Here is a 22,134-nt window from a genome sequence, read left to right on the forward strand (position 1 = left end):
CACGCGCTCCAGCAGATACAGTGGGGCAAAAAAGTATTTAGTCAGCCACCAATTGTGCAAGTTCTCCCACTTAAAAAGATGAGAGAGGTCTGTAATTTTCATCATAGGTACACTTCAACTATGACAGACAAAATGAGGAAAAAAATCCAGAAAATCACATTGTAGGATTTTTTATGAATTTATTTGCAAATTATGGTGGAAAATAAGTATTTGGTCACCTACAAACAAGCAAGATTTCTGGCTCTCACAGACCTGTAACTTCTTCTTTAAGAGGCTCCTCTGTCCTCCACTCGTTAACGACCTGTTGGACAATGTGCAACAGTGAACAAGTGTATGTGTGTTTCAAAGTCCATCACCTCTGAAAAAAAGTAATCATTAAACTTTACAGTGGGAATTGGGGAGGGCTTTTAAGGGCTCATTATGCAGACAGTAAACCACAGATCCTGCTGAACATCCTATTTGCACACACCATTGTCTTTCACCCTCCGGAACTCTGAAATAGACTTCATCTGTGTTTCTGTGTTTAGGTGAAACTTCTGTATGTCAACAACCGTTACTTGGTTCTAGAGTGTTAGAGACCTGGTTCTAGAGTGTTAGAGACCTGGTTCTAGAGTGTTAGAGACCTGGTTCTAGAGTGTTAGAGACCTGGTTCTACTGTTCCAGAGTAGATCTCCAGGAAGAGGACCAGGAGGACCATGCTGAAGAAGGTGCTGCTGGGTAGTCTCGGAGCAGCTCTGGTGCTGACTGCAGGCATCCTGTTGGGGCACTTCGGCATCCAGAGGGGCTCCACCGCCCCTGACTGGGTAATGGACGTGACACAGGACGTAGACGAGGCTCTCATCCAGAAGTTTATCGCAGAGGTGGACAACATTGCGATACAGGAAAACCTCAGGTCAGATGCTGGATATCAATCAATCAATTGCTCAATCAGATCACACGCTGCTGGATACTGTACCAGTGTTTTTAGATATCCCTGTTTTCATCTCTAATCTTCCACATCTTTTTTTAATCTGTTGAAGCAGGTCAGGAACAATATGGGCTAGATTACACACACACACACACACACACACACACACACACACACACACACACACACACACACACACACGTCAAACGTCCTCAGAGAGCATCTCTCTCATGACCGTTCCCTCGTCCCCATGTGTCTCTCCAGGGAGCTGACTAAAGTGCCCCACATGGCGACCTCGCCAGGGGACGAGCAGACGGTTCAGTACATGTTAAAGAGGTGGCAGGACCCAGACACAGGTCTGGACCAGGCCTGGAGGGAGGAGTACAAGGTCTACCTGTCCTTCCCAGACCCCAACACCCCCAACAAGGTCACCGTGGGTGAGTCATGGGCTTAGGGTGCGTCCTAACTATAACCCTGGTCCCTGGCCCATATCATATAGTGCACTGCTTTTAGACCCAGCGAGGCCTCTATGTAAAAGTCACATGTTATACTTACTAATACTAGTAGTAGTTGTTCTTCTGCTTGGTGTTGTGTGGCATTAGGAGGTCAACCAGGCTTGGTGTTGTGTGGCATTAGGAGGTCAACCAGGCTTGGTGTTGTGTGGCATTAGGAGGTAAACCAGGCTTGGTGTTGTGTGGCATTAGGAGGTAAACCAGGCTTGGTGTTGTGTGGTATTAGGAGGTCAACCAGGCTTGGTGTTGTGTGGCATTAGGAGGTCAACCAGGCTTGGTGTTGTGTGGTATTAGGAGGTCAACCAGGCTTGGTGTTGTGTGGTATTAGGAGGTCAGCCAGGCTTGGTGTTGTGTGGCATTATGAGGTCAACCAGGCTTGGTGTTGTGTGGCATTAGGAGGTCAACCAGGCTTGGTGTTGTGTGGCATTAGGAGGTAAACCAGGCTTGGTGTTGTGTGGTATTAGGAGGTCAACCAGGCTTGGTGTTGTGTGGCATTAGGAGGTCAACCAGGCTTGGTGTTGTGTGGTATTAGGAGGTCAACCAGGCTTGGTGTTGTGTGGCATTAGGAGGTCAACCAGGTTTGGTGTTGTGTGGCATTAGGAGGTCAACCAGGCTTGGTGTTGTGTGGCATTAGGAGGTCAACCAGGCTTGGTGTTGTGTGGTATTAGGAGGTCAACCAGGCTTGGTGTTGTGTGGTATTAGGAGGTCAACCAGGCTTGGTGTTGTGTGTTATTAGGAGGTCAACCAGGCTTGGTGTTGTGTGGCATTAGGAGGTCAACCAGGCTTGGTGTTGTGTGCCATTAGGAGGTCAACCAGGCTTGGTGTTGTGTGGCATTAGGAGGTAAACCAGGCGTGGTGTTTTGTGGTATTAGGAGCTGAAGTACTCCATGTTACTCTGTGTATGTTTTATACTCCTTGTGAAATGTCTTTGGTTGTTATTATTGCTATGGATATGATTCTGCATCAAAATCAACATTTTCCTACTACTGTGTGTGTGTTCGTGTGTTGCAGTGAGCCCTTCTGATGCTGTCCTCTACACTGCCAGAGAGAAGGAGAAGGCATATAGTTCAGACCAGGAGGATCCTGAGGTGGTACAGCCCTATGCAGCCTACGCCCCCGCCGGACACCCAAAGGTAGGTCTTTACCCACCAACACACAGACAGGCAGACCAGGAGGATCCTGCGCCTATGCAGCAGACACCCAAAGGTAGGTCTTTACCCACCAACACACAGACAGACAGACCAGGAGGATCCTGAGCCTATGCAGCAGACACCCAAAATGTCAATTTCTTAAGCAGATCCAAGTACGGTCATGTTCTTTATGTTATCTTTTCCACAGTTTATCAATTAAATGACCTGTTCTGGGTGAAACAACTCACTGTAGGCTAGTTATTTAGAATGATACCGTCTCTGTGTTCAGACAATATGTGGACGGACAGGACGGATGGAAAGAAAAGGCGACTTTCATGATCTCTCTTTGTCCCCGAGGTTATTGGTTAACCAGTTTTATTTAGTTCATGTCATAAATGTCACCTCTCTGTGCCCCCCACTGGGGCACGTCAAGGCACGTCAAGGCACGTCAAGGCACGTCAAGGCACGACCTTTGAGGTTGTTAAATGCTTATTAAGATTTGAGAAAATCCGAGGTCAAAAGGGAAGATGGTTTATGATGTGTCTCATCAGATAACATTACCTTTTTCTTCATTGCGTTGTGGTGAATTGCCACATCTCTTAGTCAAAACTCTTAACTAGATGATCAAAAAGGCAGTTGTTTCAAAACTCTAAGCACATTTTCAATTGACTAAGTACAACACAAAATCGATACAGTCACTTTTTTCACCAAACTTCATGTTTAATCTTAGAAATACATGTTTCACATTGCAGGGAGCTGCAATGTTCATATAAAGTCATTTCCTTTCGCAGTGCTCACATTACTTTTGATATGCTTTCTTACTGCATACTTTTAAGATTATATTATGTGAGATACAGTTTTTTGTTTGTTTAGAGTACCAATGTTACTGTCCCCACGACAACAACAAAAATACTTAAATACATGTCATTTTGTCCTTCAAAATTCAATTGAAATACTGTATAATTCCATTCATTCCAATGGAGGATGGAGCCGGTGGCTTCAAAGTGTCTCCACGGCCATTATATGGCGTCGGCAATCCAGGGTTTATATGCATCATTGTTTCAATCACTTTGGTGCTATTTACTCAAGTGTGGCTTGATGGGAAACTAGTGCCTGCTAAACGTTATGTTTCCTTCATTTCATTTCATTTCATTTGATTACAGTACATCTATGTTGTAATTATACCTGAACAAAAAATGTGATGTTCAGTCAATTTTTAATAGGTAGTGCAAGTATATTGCCCGATGTGAAAAACAGTGGGATACACTGTAATCTACAGTACTGCACTGTACATTCAAAGGGCATTTTTGAAAACATGGTATCTCAAGTATTTTGCTATTGAATTAACTAGTTGCCATTATATTTCACAGTGACTTGACTTTTGGACCAATGGTTGTGTGGTGAAAGATGTCTCCAAACCAAATGAATGCACAATGAAAGGTTTTGACCGTTACAAGTCCTACCAGTTTGGAGTATTTGTACACAGAACATTCACTGCATACAGTACTTGTGAAATCCAAAGTGATAAAACTGTAACGATGACATAGAAAATAATAAAGCAATAACAGGCTATATGGTACGCTTGTGGTGTCCATCTCCTGGTATTGTCTACTGATACCAGACTGATATCAACTACAATCTACTGATCACTCGGATATCAGTTTAATATTTCCTACAGTCAATCGATATCAGTCTTAGTTTTAGATTGAGGTAGATTGTGGTTCAATGATTGTGTGTGTGTGTGTGTGTGTGTGTGTGTGTGTGTGTGTGTGTGTGTGTGTGTGTGTGTGTGTGTGTTGTCAGGGGAGACTGGTCTACGCCAATCAAGGGAAGCCCAGTGACTACTTCCTACTCAACCAGACCCTGAACCTGACAGGGACCGTCGCTATCACCAGATATGGAGGAGAGGGGAGAGCAGGGAAAGTGAGTCCAATTCATTGGCTGCAAATGCTATTACATGATTTTTTGTTTTTGGGATGACATTTGGTTGGTCATAATTCCATGCAAATATTCAGACTCCGAGGGTAAATATTCAGACTCCTAGGGTAAATATTCAGACTCCGAGGGTAAATATTCAGACTCCTAGGGTAAATATTCAGACTCCGAGGGTAAATATTCAGACTCAGAGGGTAAATATTCAGACTCCGAGGGTAAATATTCAGACTCCTAGGGTAAATATTCAGACTCCGAGGGTAAATATTCAGACTCCTAGGGTAAATATTCAGACTCCGAGGGTAAATATTCAGACTCCGAGGGTAAATATTCAGACTCCTAGGGTAAATATTCAGACTCATAGGGTAAATATTCAGACTCCAAGGGTAAATATTCAGACTCATAGGGTAAATATTCAGACTCCTAGGGTAAATATTCAGACTCCAAGGGTAAATATTCAGACTCATAGGGTAAATATTCAGACTCCGAGGGTAAATGTTCAGACTCCTAGGGTAAATATTCAGACTCATAGGGTAAATATTCAGACTCATAGGGTAAATATTCAGACTCATAGGGTAAATATTCAGACTCCGAGGGTAAATATTCAGACTCATAGGGTAAATATTCAGACTCATAGGGTAAATATTCAGACTCCTAGTGTAAATATTCAGACTCATAGGGTAAATATTCAGACTTCTATTGTAACTATGGTACTTTACATCACTTGTAGCCTACTGTAATTTGACACATATTTTTTTTGTTGAAAAAATGGTTCACATACAGTGCCTTCAGTAAGTATTCACAGCCTTTGACTTAATCCACATTTTGTTGTGTTACAGCCTGAATTTAAAATGTCTTTGGCCTACACACAATACCCAATCAAGTCAAAATGGAAATATATATATATATTTTATTTGTTCCAAATTAATTCAAAATGAAAAGCTGAAATGTCTTGAGTCAATAAGTATTCGACTGTAAGGGATCTCGTCCTCCTCTTCTGAGGAGGAGAAGCGAGAAGGATCGGAGGACCAAAACGCAGCGCGGTAAGTGTCCATAATGTTTATTTCAAAAAATAAACTGAACATTACGAAATACAAAACAAGAAACGTGAAATGAACGAAACAGTCCTGTGTGGCGACAAACACTGACACGGAAGACAAACACCCACAACCCAAAACTTTTTCCAATGCCTCGCAAAGAAGAGCACCGATTGGTAAACAACAGACATTGAATATTCCTTTGATCACGGTGAAGTTCTTAACTACACTTTGGATGGTGTATCAATACCCCCAGTCACAACAAAGATACAGGCATCCTTCCTAACTCAGTTGCCGGAGAGGAAGGAAACTGCTCAGGGATTTCACCGTGAGGCCAATGGTGACTTTAAAACAATTACAGAGTTTAATGGCTGTGAAAGGAGAAAACTGAGGATGGATCAACAACATTGTAGTTACTACAGAATACAAACCGAATTGACAGAGTGAAAATAAGTGAGCTTGTATAGAATACAAATATTACAAAACATGCATCCTATTTGCAATAAGGCCCTAAAGTAAAACTCCCAAAAATGTGCCAAAGAAATATATCACTGAGTACCACTCTTCATATGTTCAAGTATGGTGGTGGCTGCATCATGTTATGGGTATGCTTGTCATCGGCAAGGACTAGAGAGATTTTTAGGATAAAAATGATCAAGTAGAGCTAAGCACAGGCAAAATCTAGAGGAAAACATGGGTCAGCCTGCTTTCCAACAGACCATGGAAGACAAATTCACCTTTCAGCAGGACAATAACCCGAAACACAAGGCCAAATATACACTGGAGTTGCTTACCAAGACGACATTGAATGTTCCTAAGTAGCCTAGTTACAGTTTTGACTTAAATCGTCTTGAAAACCTAGGAAAAATTAGGAAAAATTCCTGTTTTTGGGATGACATTTGGTTGGTCATAATTCCATGCAAATATTCAGACTCCTAGGGTAAATATTCAGACTCCGAGGGTAAATATTCAGACTCCTAGGGTAAATATTCAGACTCCGAGGGTAAATATTCAGACTCAGAGGGTAAATATTCAGACTCCGAGGGTAAATATTCAGACTCCTAGGGTAAATATTCAGACTCCGAGGGTAAATATTCAGACTCCGAGGGTAAATATTCAGACTCCGAGGGTAAATATTCAGACTCCGAGGGTAAATATTCAGACTCCTAGGGTAAATATTCAGACTCCTAGGGTAAATATTCAGACTCCGAGGGTAAATATTCAGACTCCGAGGGTAAATATTCAGACTCATAGGGTAGATATTCAGACTCCTAGGGTAAATATTCAGACTCATAGGGTAAATATTCAGACTCTGAGGATAAATATTCAGACTCCTAGGGTAAATATTCAGACTCCGAGGGTAAATATTCAGACTCCGAGGGTAAATATTCAGACTCCGAGGGTAAATATTCAGACTCATAGGGTAAATATTCAGACTCCTAGGGTAAATATTCAGACTCCTAGGGTAAATATTCAGACTCATAGGGTAAATATTCAGACTCCTAGGGTAAATATTCAGACTCCTAGGGTAAATATTCAGACTCCTAGTGTAAATATTCAGACTCCTAGGGTAAATATTCAGACTCCAAGGGTAAATATTCAGACTCATAGGGTAAATATTCAGACTCCGAGGGTAAATATTCAGACTCCTAGGGTAAATATTCAGACTCCTAGGGTAAATATTCAGACTCCTAGTGTAAATATTCAGACTCCTAGGGTAAATATTCAGACTCCAAGGGTAAATATTCAGACTCATAGGGTAAATATTCAGACTCATAGGGTAAATATTCAGACTCATAGGGTAAATATTCAGACTCCAAGGGTAAATATTCAGACTCCTAGTGTAAATATTCAGACTCCTAGGGTAAATATTCAGACTCCAAGGGTAAATATTCAGACTCATAGGGTAAATATTCAGACTCATAGGGTAAATATTCAGACTCATAGGGTAAATATTCAGACTCCAAGGGTAAATATTCAGACTCATAGGGTAAATATTCAGACTCATAGGGTAAATATTCAGACTCATAGGGTAAATATTCAGACTCCAAGGGTAAATATTCAGACTCATAGGGTAAATATTCAGACTCATAGGGTAAATATTCAGACTCATAGGGTAAATATTCAGACTCCAAGGGTAAATATTCAGACTCATAGGGTAAATATTCAGACTCCAAGGGTAAATATTCAGACTCCTAGTGTAAATATTCAGACTCCTAGGGTAAATATTCAGACTCCGAGGGTAAATATTCAGACTCCGAGGGTAAATATTCAGACTCCTAGGGTAAATATTCAGACTCATAGGGTAAATATTCAGACTCCAAGGGTAAATATTCAGACTCATAGGGTAAATATTCAGACTCCTAGGGTAAATATTCAGACTCCAAGGGTAAATATTCAGACTCATAGGGTAAATATTCAGACTCCGAGGGTAAATATTCAGACTCCTAGGGTAAATATTCAGACTCATAGGGTAAATATTCAGACTCATAGGGTAAATATTCAGACTCATAGGGTAAATATTCAGACTCCGAGGGTAAATATTCAGACTCATAGGGTAAATATTCAGACTCATAGGGTAAATATTCAGACTCCTAGTGTAAATATTCAGACTCATAGGGTAAATATTCAGACTTCTATTGTAACTATGGTACTTTACATCACTTGTAGCCTACTGTAATTTGACACATATTTTTTTTGTTGAAAAAATGGTTCACATACAGTGCCTTCAGTAAGTATTCACAGCCTTTGACTTAATCCACATTTTGTTGTGTTACAGCCTGAATTTAAAATGTCTTTGGCCTACACACAATACCCAATCAAGTCAAAATGGAAATATATATATATATTTTATTTGTTCCAAATTAATTCAAAATGAAAAGCTGAAATGTCTTGAGTCAATAAGTATTCGACTGTAAGGGATCTCGTCCTCCTCTTCTGAGGAGGAGAAGCGAGAAGGATCGGAGGACCAAAACGCAGCGCGGTAAGTGTCCATAATGTTTATTTCAAAAAATAAACTGAACATTACGAAATACAAAACAAGAAACGTGAAATGAACGAAACAGTCCTGTGTGGCGACAAACACTGACACGGAAGACAAACACCCACAACCCAAAACTTTTTCCAATGCCTCGCAAAGAAGAGCACCGATTGGTAAACAACAGACATTGAATATTCCTTTGATCACGGTGAAGTTCTTAACTACACTTTGGATGGTGTATCAATACCCCCAGTCACAACAAAGATACAGGCGTCCTTCCTAACTCAGTTGCCGGAGAGGAAGGAAACTGCTCAGGGATTTCACCGTGAGGCCAATGGTGACTTTAAAACAATTACAGAGTTTAATGGCTGTGAAAGGAGAAAACTGAGGATGGATCAACAACATTGTAGTTACTACAGAATACAAACCGAATTGACAGAGTGAAAATAAGTGAGCTTGTATAGAATACAAATATTACAAAACATGCATCCTATTTGCAATAAGGCCCTAAAGTAAAACTCCCAAAAAATGTGCCAAAGAAATATATCACTGAGTACCACTCTTCATATGTTCAAGTATGGTGGTGGCTGCATCATGTTATGGGTATGCTTGTCATCGGCAAGGACTAGAGAGATTTTTAGGATAAAAATGATCAAGTAGAGCTAAGCACAGGCAAAATCTAGAGGAAAACATGGGTCAGCCTGCTTTCCAACAGACCATGGAAGACAAATTCACCTTTCAGCAGGACAATAACCCGAAACACAAGGCCAAATATACACTGGAGTTGCTTACCAAGACGACATTGAATGTTCCTAAGTAGCCTAGTTACAGTTTTGACTTAAATCGTCTTGAAAACCTATGGCAAGAATTGAAAATGGCTGTCTAGCAATGATCAACAACCAACTTGACAGAGCTTGAAGAATTTTTTAAATAATAATGTACAAATATTGTACAATCCAGGTGTGGAACACTTTTAGAGAGACTTACCCAGAAACACTCACAGCTGTAATCGCTGCCAAAGGTGATTCTAACATGTATTGACTAAGGGGTTTGAATAATTATTTAATCAAGATATTATATTATTAGTGTTTTATTTTCATTTTATTATTGTTTTTTTTTTTTTTTACAAATGTTAGAATTTTTCTTCCCCTTTGACATTACAGAGTATTTTGTTTAGATCGTTGACACAAAAAAGAAGACAATTTCATCCATTTGAATCTCACTTTGTAACACAACAACACGTGGAAAAAGTCAAGGGATGTGAATCCTTTCTGAAGGTACATACGAGTCTAAAAGAAGGAAGAATTTTCAAAGTATTGGAACTAGGCATGCCTCCAAAACGGTCACCAAAATAAGACTGGTTCTGTGAAGGTTCCCAGAAAATGTATCTGGTCGTGGCAAATGTCCTTAAAACACAAAAACTGTCCAGTCGTGGTGATGATTATGGAAGGTTTGTATTAACCATTAAAACAAAACAGACAGAATGTGTTCTGGGAACGAACACCAGGTGAGTGTTTTTTGCACCCCAAAATAAACATTGTAGAATAATTCGCACAACTCAACAGTTATTTTTTTGGGGGGGAACATATATTTTGTGATGTTCCCACCATTCCCACAACCTAATGAAGCATTCTGGGAACCTTTTAAATAACAGATTAAATGTGTTATAGGAACATTACTGCAACATCAGGCAAATGTTTTATACAAACATGTTCTGTAGTGGTTGTTACAGGTGTTGTGCACAACATTTGAGTGAAATGTTCCAAGGATATTTAATCTAAAACATTTTTGATGAATACATACATTTTTAAGCAAAAACATTCTAGGAATGTTTTGGGGCTGTTATCATCCTAAGGTTAGATAATACTCTAACTAGAACATAATAGGAATTTTTGTTAATGTTCTGGGAATGTTCCTGGTTTGCTGGGTGGTAGTGCACTAAAACTAGTGCACTATATTGGGAAAAGGGTACCATTTCAGATACAGCCCATGACTAACATGACCACTTTGACTGTCATGTCGTGCCTCTCCTCCAGGCCATCAATGCAGCTCCGTATGGTGTGATCGGGGTGCTGGTCTACACCGACCCGTGGGACATCAACGATGGCAAGATGTCCGACAACAACGAGACGTACCCCTATTCCTGGTACATGCCCCCCTCAGGGGTGGAGAGGGGCTCCTTCAACACCCACTATGGAGACATGCTGACACCCTACCTGGCCGCTAAAGGTACCCATGATGCATTATGATGTGGTGGTAAATAATTCACTTGTTATAAGAAGGTAGGACCTATAACCCTCAAAATGAGATATCATCATCTCAAAATGATCTTGACTAAGTAACAGCATTTTAAATCAGTTACCACACATTTCAGTCTATTTCAAGAGATACTCTATCAGCTAAACTTCCTGTTAAATTACCTTTTGACCTTTGACATTATAGTGACAGTTGGAATCGAACGGTAATAAACACCTAACTATATAGTTGCAAAATTGTCTAGATTGAACTAAAACAGGTTACAATTTGACTGCTGTAGAGGCTACAAAAATCAGCCATCTTTGACCGTATTCACGTGTATGTGATCGTCGTCGTAAGTACATTGATCATCTTAGTCACTCAGACTCTCCACAGACTTTTCACAGTTCCCACTTCTGACATTTCCATCTGTAGATGACACATACAGAATACCAGAAAAGAATATCACCGGGATCCCGCCAATCCCGACTCAACCAATCGGGTTTGAGGATGCCTACGCCTTGATCTGGTGAGTGGGGTTTACCATTGGTCCATTGTGACGTCATTAACTTTTGTGGAGAGCCGATTGGTTGACCAATGGCTCATGGGGAGCAGAGTATTTGGTGTCCAAGAAGGGTCCGCCCAATGTGATTGGTTCTGAATCCTGTTTGCCGTATTTGATTGGTCATCTCTGCAGTGAGCTGGGAGGAGAGCCCGCCCCATCCGAATGGCAGGGAGCATTCAACTGCACGTATAATTTTGGCGGACCAGGATTCAAACCAACATCCAACTTCAACAACAGGTGGGATTTTGGTAAATCTCTATAAAAGTACGACAATATCAAGTTTAGCTGAATGTTTGCTAAAAAAAACAAACATGTGTGTCTCTGTTCCAGCGATGTAAAACTGGACATCTATAACCGTGAGGAGCTGAAGAATTCTGCCAATGTGATGGGGGTGATTCGCGGCAGTGTTGAGCCAGGTGAGAAGGATTCAGCTCTAGCTACCGAACCACACTTAGGCCATGGGGAAGAAGTTACCTCAAGAGTCAAGCCAATTGAGTCAAGCATTATGACGACATATGCATTTGTGCATCATACAGGCAAAACAGTTCATATACAAAAACACAGACGGCGAAGAATCATACACACACATTTTAAAGCAGACCAGCGTCAAAACCAAAGTTTTTCTCTAATCTAATTCAAGTCTTTGTCCCATAGACAGGTATGTGATCTACGGTAACCACAGAGACAGCTGGGTCCACGGGGCCATCGACCCCAGCAGTGGAACCTCCGTGATGCTGGAGGTGACCCGGGTGCTGGGACGGATGGTCAAGCAGGGTGAGCATCACAGTTAGACCTGGGTTAGGGGGTTAGACCTGGGTTAGGGGGTTAGAACTGGGTTATGGAGTTAGACCTGGGTTAGACCTGGGTTAGGGAGTTAGACCTGGGTTAGGGGGTTAGACCTGGGTTAGGGGGTTAGACCTGGGTTAGGGAGTTAGACCTGGGTTAGGGAGTTAGACCTGGGTTAAGGAGTTAGACCTGGGTTAGGGAGTTAGACCTGGGTTAGGGAGTTAGACCTGGGTTAGGGAGTTAGACCTGGGTTAAGGAGTTAGACCTGGGTTAGGGAGTTAGACCTGGGTTAGGGAGTTAGACCTGGGTTAAGGAGTTAGACCTGGGTTAGGGAGTTAGACCTGGGTTAGGGAGTTAGACCTGGGTTAGGGAGTTAGACCTGGGTTAAGGAGTTAGACCTGGGTTATGGAGTTAGACCTGGGTTAGGGAGTTAGACCTGGGTTAGGGAGTTAGACCTGGGTTAGGGAGTTAGACCTGGGTTAGGGAGTTAGACCTGGGTTAGGGAGTTAGACCTGGGTTAGGGAGTTAGACCTGGGTTAAGGAGTTAGACCTGGGTTAGGGAGTTAGACCTGGGTTAGGGAGTTAGACCTGGGTTAGGGAGTTAGACCTGGGTTAGGGAGTTAGACCTGGGTTAGGGAGTTAGACCTGGGTTATGGAGTTAGACCTGGGTTAGGGAGTTAGACCTGGGTTAAGGAGTTAGACCTGGGTTAGGGAGTTAGACCTGGGTTAGGGAGTTAGACCTGGGTTAAGGAGTTAGACCTGGGTTATGGAGTTAGACCTGGGTTAGGGAGTTAGACCTGGGTTAGGGAGTTAGACCTGGGTTAGGGAGTTAGACCTGGGTTAGGGAGTTAGACCTGGGTTAGGGAGTTAGACCTGGGTTAGGGAGTTAGACCTGGGTTAGACCTGGGTTAGGGAGTTAGACCTGGGTTAGGGAGTTAGACCTGGGTTAGACCTGGGTTAGGGAGTTAGACCTGGGTTAGGGAGTTAGACCTGGGTTAGACCTGGGTTAGGGAGTTAGACCTGGGTTAGGGAGTTAGACCTGGGTTAAGGAGTTAGACCTGGGTTAAGGAGTTAGACCTGGGTTAGGGAGTTAGACCTGGGTTAGGGAGTTAGACCTGGGTTAGGGAGTTAGACCTGGGTTAGACCTGGGTTAGGGAGTTAGACCTGGGTTAGGGAGTTAGACCTGGGTTAGACCTGGGTTAGGGAGTTAGACCTGGGTTAGGGAGTTAGACCTGGGTTAGGGAGGTGAGGTGCTTTTATTTAACTTGGTTCAGTTAGATAAAGAAGCTGAAGAAAAAAATAGGAACTACTGTAGGATAACAAAATGATACCCAGTCATTGTTGTTGGGAGCAGTAAACAGTGAACAACATTACCGCCCGTCTGTCAGGGAAATGGAGGCCACGGAGGTCCATCATCTTTGGGAGCTGGGGAGCCGAGGAGTTCGGTCTGATTGGATCCACAGAGTACACCGAGGTGAACAATCGAAATCAATCAAATGATATTTATAAAATCCCTGTTTACATCATCTGTTGTCACAAGGTGTTTCACAGTAACCCGACAGCAACACAGGGTCAAGGAAAGGATTCCCTAGAAGGAAGAGATCCACATTTATGGTGTTTCTGATAGAGATAAGTTAACGCGACGTTCTCCTCCCCAGGAGTATTACAGCAAGCTGAGTGAACGTTCTGTCGCCTATATCAACGTGGACATAGCTGTATTCGGTAAGAGTGATTTATTTTACACCTTTAATTAACTAGGCAAGTCAGTTAAGAACAAATTCTTATTTACAATGACAGCCTATGAACAGTGGGTTAACTGTCTTGTTCAGGGGGAAGAACAACACATTTTTACCTCGTCGGCTCGGGGATTCAGTCTTGCAACCTTTCGGTTACTAGTCTAACGCTCTAACCACTAGGCTTCCTGCCGCCCCAGTTATGACAGAGGTAGCGTGTTAAACTGATGGTGTTTTTACTCCAACAATCAAGGCCCCTATCCACACAAGCATCTCAGGGGAGGAGTGCTGATCTAGGATCTGCAATATTATTCATTATGATGTAAAAAGGTAAAGCTGATCCTATTCTGAGATGCTTTGTGGATACAGGCCCAGGGCAACTGTTTACAGTACACATAGTTATCAGTTAAATAAGTACTGGTTTCTTGGACACAAGCCAAGTCCCGGACTTTATAAAGCACATTTAAACGGAGAATCTGTGTCTAGGAAACTAGGAATCTGTGTCTAGGAAACTAGGAATCTATGTCTAGGAAACTAGGAATCTGTGTCTAGGAAACTAGGAATCTGTGTCTAGGAAACTAGGAATCTGTGTCTAGGAAACTAGGAATCTGTGTCTAGGAAACTAGGAATCTGTGTCTAGGAAACTTGGAATCTGTGTCTAGGAAACTAGGAATCTGTGTCTAGGAAACATTCTCTGTGTGTAGTGGAAGCATTGTGTTTGAACCTGACCTCCAGTATCCCTTGTCATCCCAGCTAACGCTACTCTAAGGGCATCGGGGTCCCCCTCTGCTCAGAGTGTTATCCTCAAGGCCTCCAAACAGGTGAGGCCTCTAATTCTCTTCTCAATGCCGTCTGCAGTAAAAAATGGTTTTAAAAAAAAACCCTCCCATTGTTGTATGCTCAAATAAACTTCATAGAAAAATGTTGCAAAAAACAAAAAGAAGTATGAGCGTACGACAGTGTGTGGGTATGAGCGTACAACAGTGTGTGGGTATGAGCGTACAACAGTGTGTGGGTATGAGCGTACAACAGTGTGTGGGTATGAGCGTACAACAGTGTGTGGGTATGAGCGTACAACAGTGTGTGGGTATGAGCGTACAACAGTGTGTGGGTATGAGCGTACAACAGTGTGTGGGTATGAGCGTACAACAGTGTGTGGGTATGACCGTACAACAGTGTGTGGGTATGAGCGTACAACAGTGTGTGGGTATGAGCGTACAACAGTGTGTGGGTAGGAGCGTACAACAGTGTGTGGGTATGAGCGTACAACAGTGTGTGGGTATGAGCGTACAACAGTGTGTGGGTATGAGCGTACGACAGTGTGTGGGTATGAGCGTACAACAGTGTGTGGGTATGAGCGTACAACAGTGTGTGGGTATGAGCGTACAACAGTGTGTGGGTATGAGCGTACGACAGTGTGTGGGTATGAGCGTACAACGGTGTGTGGGTAGGAGCGTACAACAGTGTGTGGGTATGAGCGTACAACAGTGTGTGGGTATGAGCGTACAACAGTGTGTGGGTATGAGCGTACGACAGTGTGTGGGTATGAGCGTACAACAGTGTGTGGGTATGAGCGTACGACAGTGTGTGGGTATGAGCGTACAACGGTGTGTGGGTATGAGCGTACAACAGTGTGTGGGTATGAGCGTACGACAGTGTGTGGGTATGAGCGTACAACAGTGTGTGGGTATGAGCGTACGACAGTGTGTGGGTATGAGCGTACAACAGTGTGTGGGTATGAGCGTACAACAGTGTGTGGGTATGAGCGTACAACAGTGTGTGGGTATGAGCGTACAACAGTGTGTCGGTATGAGCGTACGACAGTGTGTGGGTATGAGCGTACGACAGTGTGTGGGTATGAGCGTACAACAGTGTGTGGGTATGAGCGTACGACAGTGTGTGGGTATGAGCGTACAACAGTGTGTGGGTATGAGCGTACAACAGTGTGTGGGTATGAGCGTACAACAGTGTGTGGGTATGAGCGTACGACAGTGTGTGGGTATGAGCGTACGACAGTGTGTGGGTATGAGCGTACAACAGTGTGTGGGTATGAGCGTACAACAGTGTGTGGGTATGAGCGTACGACAGTGTGTGGGTATGAGCGTACGACAGTGTGTGGGTATGAGCGTACGACAGTGTGTGGGTAGGAGCGTACAACAGTGTGTGGGTATGAGCGTACAACAGTGTGTGGGTATGAGCGTACAACAGTGTGTGGGTATGAGCGTACAACAGTGTGTGGGTATGAGCGTACAACAGTGTGTGGGTATGAGCGTACAACAGTGTGTGGGTATGAGCGTACAACAGTGTGTGGGTATGAGCGTACAACAGTGTGTGGGTATGACCGTACAACAGTGTGTGGGTATGAGCGTACAACAGTGTGTGGGTATGAGCGTACAACAGTGTGTGGGTATGAGCGTACAACAGTGTGTGGGTATGAGCGTACAACAGTGTGTGGGTATGAGCGTACAACAGTGTGTGGGTATGAGCGTACGACAGTGTGTGGGTATGAGCGTACAACAGTGTGTGGGTATGAGCGTACAACAGTGTGTGGGTATGAGCGTACAACAGTGTGTGGGTATGAGCGTACGACAGTGTGTGGGTATGAGCGTACAACGGTGTGTGGGTATGAGCGTACGACAGTGTGTGGGTATGAGCGTACAACGGTGTGTGGGTAGGAGCGTACAACAGTGTGTGGGTATGAGCGTACAACAGTGTGTGGGTATGAGCGTACAACAGTGTGTGGGTATGAGCGTACGACAGTGTGTGGGTATGAGCGTACAACAGTGTGTGGGTATGAGCGTACGACAGTGTGTGGGTATGAGCGTACAACGGTGTGTGGGTATGAGCGTACAACAGTGTGTGGGTATGAGCGTACGACAGTGTGTGGGTATGAGCGTACAACAGTGTGTGGGTATGAGCGTACAACAGTGTGTGGGTATGAGCGTACAACAGTGTGTGGGTATGAGCGTACAACAGTGTGTGGGTATGAGCGTACAACAGTGTGTGGGTATGAGCGTACAACAGTGTGTCGGTATGAGCGTACGACAGTGTGTGGGTATGAGCGTACGACAGTGTGTGGGTATGAGCGTACAACAGTGTGTGGGTATGAGCGTACGACAGTGTGTGGGTATGAGCGTACAACAGTGTGTGGGTATGAGCGTACAACAGTGTGTGGGTATGAGCGTACAACAGTGTGTGGGTATGAGCGTACGACAGTGTGTGGGTATGAGCGTACGACAGTGTGTGGGTATGAGCGTACAACAGTGTGTGGGTATGAGCGTACAACAGTGTGTGGGTATGAGCGTACGACAGTGTGTGGGTATGAGCGTACGACAGTGTGTGGGTATGAGCGTACGACAGTGTGTGGGTAGGAGCGTACAACAGTGTGTGGGTATGAGCGTACAACAGTGTGTGGGTATGAGCGTACAACAGTGTGTGGGTATGAGCGTACAACAGTGTGTGGGTATGAGCGTACAACAGTGTGTGGGTATGAGCGTACAACAGTGTGTGGGTATGAGCGTACAACAGTGTGTGGGTATGAGCGTACAACAGTGTGTGGGTATGAGCGTACAACAGTGTGTGGGTATGAGCGTACAACAGTGTGTGGGTATGAGCGTACAACAGTGTGTGGGTATGAGCGTACAACAGTGTGTGGGTATGAGCGTACAACAGTGTGTGGGTATGAGCGTACAACAGTGTGTGGGTATGAGCGTACAACAGTGTGTGGGTATGAGCGTACAACAGTGTGTGGGTAGGAGCGTACAACAGTGTGTGGGTATGAGCGTACAACAGTGTGTGGGTATGAGCGTACAACAGTGTGTGGGTAGGAGCGTACAACAGTGTGTGGGTATGAGCGTACAACAGTGTGTGGGTAGGAGCGTACAACAGTGTGTGGGTATGAGCGTACAACAGTGTGTGGGTATGAGCGTACAACAGTGTGTGGGTATGAGCGTACAACAGTGTGTGGGTAGGAGCGTACAACAGTGTGTGGGTATGAGCGTACAACAGTGTGTGGGTATGAGCGTACAACAGTGTGTGGGTAGGAGCGTACAACAGTGTGTGGGTATGAGCGTACAACAGTGTGTGGGTATGAGCGTACAACAGTGTGTGGTTATTTCGACTCCTTTCATCGTTTGTCAAACCAACAATGGATGATTACATATTTGACTCTTACCGTGGTGCCAAAACATTTGACCATTTATCAATCTATCTATCTTCATTTTTTCCCAAAAAAGAAGCCATCACTATAATAGTGTTTGATTGCTTTTCTACAGGTGAAGACACCTGGATCAGACTCGTCATCCGTCTACGACAACTGGATTCGCTACTTCAACCGCACTAGCCCCGCCTACGGAGTCATCCCCAAGTGAATAGCCTACTTTCTCTTTTCATGAAACAGTAGAGTCATGTGACGAGACCTAGAGGACTATTTAAGAAATGATTAAGATGTCAGTGAAATGATTTTAGGGATTTTAATTGGCTCTTCAGTTAATTGGCAGTCATAGCAGAGATTTGATTGGTTGATGATTTGTTTTTTTGTTGTTGTTTTTGATTATAGTGTGGGTTTTCTGACTGGGGCAGGAAGTGATTACGCCGCCTTCATCCACTTCCTAGGTATCACCTCCATGGATATCTCCTACACCTACGACAGAGTAAGACATGACACACACACACACACACACACACACACACACACACACACACACACACACACACACACACACACACACAATGAGAGTCATTTCACTGTCTTAACAAATGATCAGTTAGTCCTTTAAGTCACATCCCATGATCCATGCTGTTTTCATGCAGACCAAAACCAGAGCCAGAATCTACCCAGCGTATCACACGGCATACGACACCTTCGACTATGCCTCCAAGTTCATCGACCCAGGTGAGCAGGGAGATATGGGCCAGGTGGCTACAGGGGGAACATAAAGACAAACACACTGCTGTTGGCCTTATGAGTTCAATATCTCTCTCTCTTTATGTATATACTGTATGTCTCTCCATTGTCTTTCTTCTTGGTCTCTCTATCCCTTTCCTGTCAATATCTTTACCCTGACATCACCTCTCTTTACTGAATATCTCTCTCTTTCTCTCTCCCTCTCCCTCTCCCTCTCCCTCTCCCTTCTCCCCTTCTTCTCCTAAGGGTTCACCAGTCACCAGACGGTTGCCAGGACGGCAGGGAACGTCCTGATGCGATTGGCTGATAGTCTTCTGTTGCCGTTCAACTGCAGTGACTATGCAGAGACTCTGGAAGGATACCTCAGTAAAGCCATGGAGCTGTACACTGATGGACTGGCAGCACATATGATCTCTATAGGTGGGTCACAGTCACTAGCACACACACACACACACACACACACACACACACACACACAGAGGGATGGGGGGACAGCGAAAGGGGTAGGGGTGAAAAGGTGGATGGAGGGATAGAGAGGTGATGGAAGGGTAGAGGGGTGGATGGATAGATGGAGACAGTAGGTGATGCTATGTTTGTGTCTAAACATGTCAGTAACCCCCGGTAGCCTCTAGCTGCTGTAACAGAGCGGTTTCTGATAACGTGGCTTTATCTTTTGAACGGTTTACGCGACAAAATACTTATGACCCCGTTACTGAACGATAAGACTCAGGAACGCGTAGTGTATGTGTCATCTGTTTCCTTCTATAATGCCCACAAGCCTCATTAGAACAGAGTGGACAAGACCAGGCAGCCAATCAGACTGGGGGAAAAGATAATCAGTGATAATGACGATGTTTCTTTCTGACACATATCAGTCACTTCAACCCATACTTCCTTCAGGTTGAAGTACTGTCAGACTGATTTGTAATAGACTGTCATGGCCTCAATTAAAAAAGTAAATGTTGTCCGTTGATTAGATTACATTTTTGTTTTTACATGGTGGAGTCGCAATTATTTTGTATATATCAAGATGAGGTCGTGGACCAAAAAAGTTTAAAAAACCTCTGGTTTAAGTTGTTTAGACAAAACAGACACACAATCTCAGGGACCAGTCAGCAATATTCTACGGTTGAGAAACACTGTTCTAGAATATCCTGTCCCTGCTCCTATTTCAGAGCCATTACAGACTGCTGTGAGGAATTTCCGTTCTGCAGCCGCCAGACTGGACCAGCTGATCAGAGATTCAGACTTGGCCAACGAGACGTGAGTGGTAGCTCTTTGCACGCACACACACACACTCACTCACTCACTCACTCACTCACTCACTCACTCACTCACTCACTCACTCACTAAACCATTCTAAACCAGTGCTTTGTCCATATTAAGGCCCCTGAAGGTGCGTAGAATCAATGACCAACTGATGCTCCTGGATAGGGCTTTCCTGGACCCTGTGGCGTTCCCTGATCGATATGGATACAGGTTGGGAAACTATGTTACGATCTATCCCCTAGATGAGAATCCACTTTTTACCATCTAGGATATTTGATGATCGATATGGATTCAGGTTGGGAAACTATGTCCTATCCCCTAGATGAGCATCCGCTGTTTACCATCTATCATATTTGATGTTTTGTGCACCTTTCATGAAAATCTTCATTGAATGCTTAGGCCACTCCCCCTCTCTTCCCTCCTCTGACCATCTAACATGACTCACCATACCTTATTTCTATCTGTCTCTCTCTCGCTCTTCCAGGCATGTGATCTGGGCCTCCAGTAAGGCTGGACAGGCTACCTTCCCAGGACTGGCTGATGCGTATACCAGAGCTGCGTCGACTGGACTGGACAACGACTGGAAAGAAGCACACCGTCAGCTGTCCATCCTGATCCAGGCCATACAGGGAGCCGCTCACACACTGGGAGACACCATTTAGCGAGAACATAGAGATACTGATATATGTTATGATATTCAGTTTACATATATAATAATAAAGTTTTAATTATATTTCTGTGAAGAGACTGTCTCATGGAATGTCATCCTATGTGCAGTTGAATTAGAAAATAACTTTCTTATGATGGTAAGGTCAGCCATTTTGGTCAGGGATTTGGTCAACCATGGTTTAGCAGTGCTGTGATAAGATTTTGTGTAAAATAATGAACTTGAAGAATTTATCTTCCCTGTATGTTTGTTAGCTAGCTAGCCAGACAGTTTTAGAGGAATGATTCCATTAATTGTTCAAATTAACTGCCAATATTCCAACATTCCATTCAAACAATGCAGCCAATCCACAGCCAGACACTGGCTGACATCATGATAGGACTTAGATAAGTTGTAAATGCAACAAGTACTGATATTGTATCATGTAATAGCACTCACAGCTTTCCAAGAAAACGAAAAAATTTGACATTTATGGTCTGTTTACATATATTTTAGAGGCTATCTTTTGACAAAATGTGTATAAAACCCGTATAAACTGTATTTTTAAATATATAACAATATTTTAGGTTGACAATTATATTACACCATTTCTGGTCAAATGCCTTACTTTTATTTTCATGCATAAGTAAAATCAGAATTATACTTAGACAGCCATTCGTTCCAATAAGACGGGTTTGGATTTCTCCCTGACGAATATGGCTTCCATTTTTACTCCATTCTGGAACCTTGAGGGTTTATCACATATACTCCACCTCTAGTAATTTTATAGGATCTCTGTGGTCAGCACCAGATTGCTGTAACATAATGATGTGGTTAGCTGATATGTCAAATGTCTATCCAGGCGTTGTAAGATCTGGAATGCGTCAGCAACGGGGTTGAGCAGATTGCAGATTTTGCCTAGGGAGACTAATGACTGTCAAATAAAATACATTTAAAAAAGCTCTGTTTACATATATATTTACTATTTAATAAACAACTAAATAACAATCATTGGCTTATATGGCTTAATAGTGTGTGCGTTCTTTTATTTTTTAAATCTCGGCTATATAGTCTATGTTATTTTAAATAGACTACCAAGTATTTTCTATCACGAGCGGTCAGGGGCTTGAGCGCGTTCTCTCATGGTTTCCATGACAGCATCATCTGTGGCGAGGAAGTGGAAAGCTGGACAGAACTACAGTCATTGTAGCTCAAAGAAAATAAAGCATTTTTTAGATTTAAAGAGTAAAGAAGACATATTTTTTTCTTCCGAAAAGTATTTTTAATGTTAGCTAGAAACGAACCTAAATTGGAAGTTGGAAGCCATATGGACTCGGACAACGAGAAGCCGCGCAAGAAGAAGAGACGGCCGCACTGGGTTGTGAGAGGCCTCGGGCCGAGTTTTACTGCCTGCATGGGTTTCGTAATAAGCGTGCTGTACATCACTTTCCCGTAAGTTTACAAGCTAATCTTCTCCTTATATTAGGTTGTCCCCA

General features: G+C 43.3%; 1 protein-coding gene across 1 annotated transcript; it reads left to right on the forward strand.

The window, feature by feature from the left end:
• The first annotated feature begins 417 nt into the window (after positions 1 to 417).
• On the forward strand, positions 418 to 21,098 carry naaladl1 (N-acetylated alpha-linked acidic dipeptidase like 1). Its single transcript, XM_036936442.1, has 19 exons — positions 418 to 892; positions 1,172 to 1,344; positions 2,431 to 2,552; positions 4,353 to 4,472; positions 10,535 to 10,727; positions 11,169 to 11,262; positions 11,431 to 11,535; positions 11,629 to 11,714; positions 11,953 to 12,072; positions 13,473 to 13,558; positions 13,743 to 13,806; positions 14,571 to 14,638; positions 18,092 to 18,183; positions 18,376 to 18,469; positions 18,630 to 18,711; positions 18,970 to 19,143; positions 19,899 to 19,986; positions 20,110 to 20,202; positions 20,477 to 21,098. Exons 1-19 carry the CDS (start codon positions 696 to 698, stop codon positions 20,652 to 20,654), a joined length of 2,229 nt encoding a protein of 742 aa, XP_036792337.1. The 5' UTR covers positions 418 to 695; the 3' UTR covers positions 20,655 to 21,098.
• Positions 21,099 to 22,134: the final 1,036 nt, after the last annotated feature.

This window comes from Oncorhynchus mykiss, chromosome 11, assembly GCF_013265735.2.
Source record: "Oncorhynchus mykiss isolate Arlee chromosome 11, USDA_OmykA_1.1, whole genome shotgun sequence".
NCBI classification, from domain to species: Eukaryota; Metazoa; Chordata; class Actinopteri; order Salmoniformes; family Salmonidae; genus Oncorhynchus; species Oncorhynchus mykiss.